This window comes from Oncorhynchus gorbuscha, linkage group LG09 (genome assembly GCF_021184085.1).
Source record: "Oncorhynchus gorbuscha isolate QuinsamMale2020 ecotype Even-year linkage group LG09, OgorEven_v1.0, whole genome shotgun sequence".
NCBI classification, from domain to species: domain Eukaryota; kingdom Metazoa; phylum Chordata; class Actinopteri; order Salmoniformes; family Salmonidae; genus Oncorhynchus; species Oncorhynchus gorbuscha.
The window spans coordinates 12582712-12585596 of NC_060181.1; the positions used below are offsets into that span (position 1 = coordinate 12582712).

At 44.6% G+C, this 2885-nt stretch overlaps 1 protein-coding gene across 1 annotated transcript in view; it reads left to right on the forward strand.

Moving 5' to 3' along the window:
- LOC124043177 (E3 ubiquitin-protein ligase MYLIP-A-like) overlaps positions 1-2574 on the forward strand; it is a 74780-nt gene extending 72206 nt beyond the window's left edge. The window contains exon 7 of the mRNA XM_046361454.1: positions 913-2574. Within this exon, the coding sequence (XP_046217410.1) occupies positions 913-1137 (225 nt within the window). The 3' untranslated portion in view covers positions 1138-2574. The remainder of the gene's footprint in view (positions 1-912) is intronic.
- Positions 2575-2885: the final 311 nt, after the last annotated feature.

The following is a 2885-nucleotide window of genomic DNA, read 5'->3' on the forward strand; positions in this document are numbered from 1 at the left end:
TTTCTCATCTTCCTTGGGGCCGTATTTCAGCTTGGTCTTAATACACTACAGCAGTAGGACAGAAACCCATCCGGTCCTTTGTGCCATTGTAGGAAAGAGCACTTGGGAAGGAAGGAAGCTGTTGAGGAGTATTGGAACCTAGCCACAGTTTGTGTTAGTGGTGGTTGTCCACACTCTGTGGTTCTAGCTGTGTAATACCATGAGTGGCAGAGCGCTCTGATTCCAGGAGAATACTTGACACTTCTCCTGAGTCACTCATCACTTTTAAGGCTTATAAAAAAAACGATCCAGTTTTCTGCTCATGCATGACTTCCGCTAACCTGATTGTCCCTCCAACTAATCTCCTAAATGTGCCCAACTTTGCTTAAACTGCCGTCTCAGATGGTGAATTAGTGGCTGTGGATTAAAGCTGCCGGTAGCAGGCCAGCAAATCTCTATTCCATTAAATCCACAAGGAAACGTGTCATGTGATGGCTAGACCCAAACACATTGAGAGGAGAGAGAGAACAGGAGATCTTCCCCCCCAGAAAATGTACTCCCTTTCCAAGATGGCCACCCTCTTATAACACACTATTAACCATCTTCTAGATATGTCTGAACAGAGTGTATCGTGGGTAATTTGATGTGGAGGTCCCGGTTGGTTAACTAACAGGCTTTTACGTGACTTCAATAAAATTTGATTGGCTAAATGAGAATGGAGTGTATTTCCACTATCCCTGCTCCATCACTGTGGTTCATGATTGGTTAGCATTGTTGGTGTCTGAAATATGATTGGTTGGCTACCTGGTCCATTCTGCAGCCCAGGGCTGGTGGTGGTTCATGCTCTCTGTCTACAGAATGTATTGTACCTGTCCTGTACCTCAAAGGAAGTGACCGTTTTATGTTGACGTTCTCCCTTTGTCCTCTCCCCAGTCGTGTCCGGTGTGTCGGTCGGAGGTGGAACACGTGCAGCATGTCTACCTCCCCACCTGCACCAGTCTCCTGAACTTCACCACCACCACCTCTCACCATGGCGACGACAGCCCCGGCCCCATCCACAGAGCTATGTGTGGTCTAGGACACACCTGCCACACCAAGGACAACTGCAACACCAACACCCGACACGACTCCAACAACATCTACCACACAGAGACATAGAACCACTTCACCACTCCCAGGCTGTGTACCAAATGGCTCCCTGGCACTACATGGGGAATCGGGTGCAATTTGGGAAGCAGCCCAGTCCAGTTCCAACAGCATTGGGTTCTGTTGGGTTGTTTTCACCGTGCCACTCTCCCTGACGGTGGTATTTTCTCCACTCCCCACTGTAAATTATATGGATTATTTTTAAACCAATGATCGACTTGGGATTTTTTTAATACCTCCCCTCCCTTTTAGATTTAGGTTTATTGCGTATTATTTAGTTTTAATCTCATTTCATCAGTTGATCTGATCTGAATTAGTGGCGCTATTTTGATTTATTTCACCATTTTTGGTTGTGTTGTTTTTTTCTCCATATTTGGTCTACAGAACGTGGATGATGTATTGGGCTCATAACCTGCAGCGTTTGTACAAGACGAGGACATTCTGTGTTCTAGGAGAGTACTAGGCAACCTGGACATTCTGTGTTCTAGGAGAGTACTAGGCAACCTGGACATTCTGTGTTCTAGGAGAGTACTAGACAACCTGGACATTCTGTGTTCTAGGAGAGTACTAGGCAACCTGGACATTCTTTGTTCTAGGAGAGTACTAGGCAACCTGGACATTCTGTGTTCTAGGAGAGTACTAGGCAACCTGGACATTCTGTGTTCTAGGAGAGTACTAGGCAACCTGGACATTCTGTGTTCTAGGAGAGTACTAGGCAACCTGGACATTCTGCGTTCTAGGAGAGTACTAGGCAACCTGGACATTCTGTGTTCTAGGAGAGTACTAGGCAACCTGGACATTCTGTGTTCTAGGAGAGTACTAGGCAACTTGGACATTCTGTGTTCTAGGAGAGTACTAGGCAACCTGGACATTCTGTGTTCTAGGAGAGTACTAGGCAACCTGGACATTCTGTGTTCTAGGAGAGTACTAGGCAACCTGGACATTCTGTGTTCTAGGAGAGTACTAGGCAACCTGGACATTCTGTGTTCTAGGAGAGTACTAGGCAACCTGGACATTCTGTGTTCTAGGAGAGTACTAGGCAACCTGGACATTCTGTGTTCTAGGAGAGTACTAGGCAACCTGGACATTCTGTGTTCTAGGAGAGTACTAGGCAACCTGGACATTCTGTGTTCTAGGAGAGTACTAGGCAACGTAGTCATTCAGTTTTAAACGTTTCTTTTAAGCTTTGAGAATCTCATTTCATGTTTCTAATGGAGGGAAATGCATTTCATTTTTGTTGTTCGTTTCCTGTTAAGTTGTTTGTTTTCCATGTAGTTCCTATGGTTTCCATGCCAACGAGAAGGTATTTGAGGGGTAGGAAGCACAGCATTCTGATTTAGAGATGGAATGCATCCCAAATGACATGCTATTCCTTATATGTTGTGCACTACTTTGGGCTCTGGTCAAAAGTAGTGCACTATATAGGGAATAGCATGTCATTTGGGATGCCGTTGTCATAAGGTGGGTAAGTCTTGACGATAAAGCCCAGTATTATTCTCTTCATGTGTAGATGGGTTCTGGATCCAAACAAGAACTTTGACAGGGAAAGAGAAATGGTTGAATGACCCTCAGAAAAAAGACCAGATTCAAACAGAACACCATGAGCTCTGTCCATTCATTATTTCATCCCACATGAACAGGAACCCAAGGAAATGCAGGTCCCCAAAATAAGATGTTTTAAGTTAAGTATTGTGTGATTTTTATTTATTGCTAAGGCTTTTTTTTCTTTTTTTCTAGCCTTAGTCCAGATCTGTTTGTTG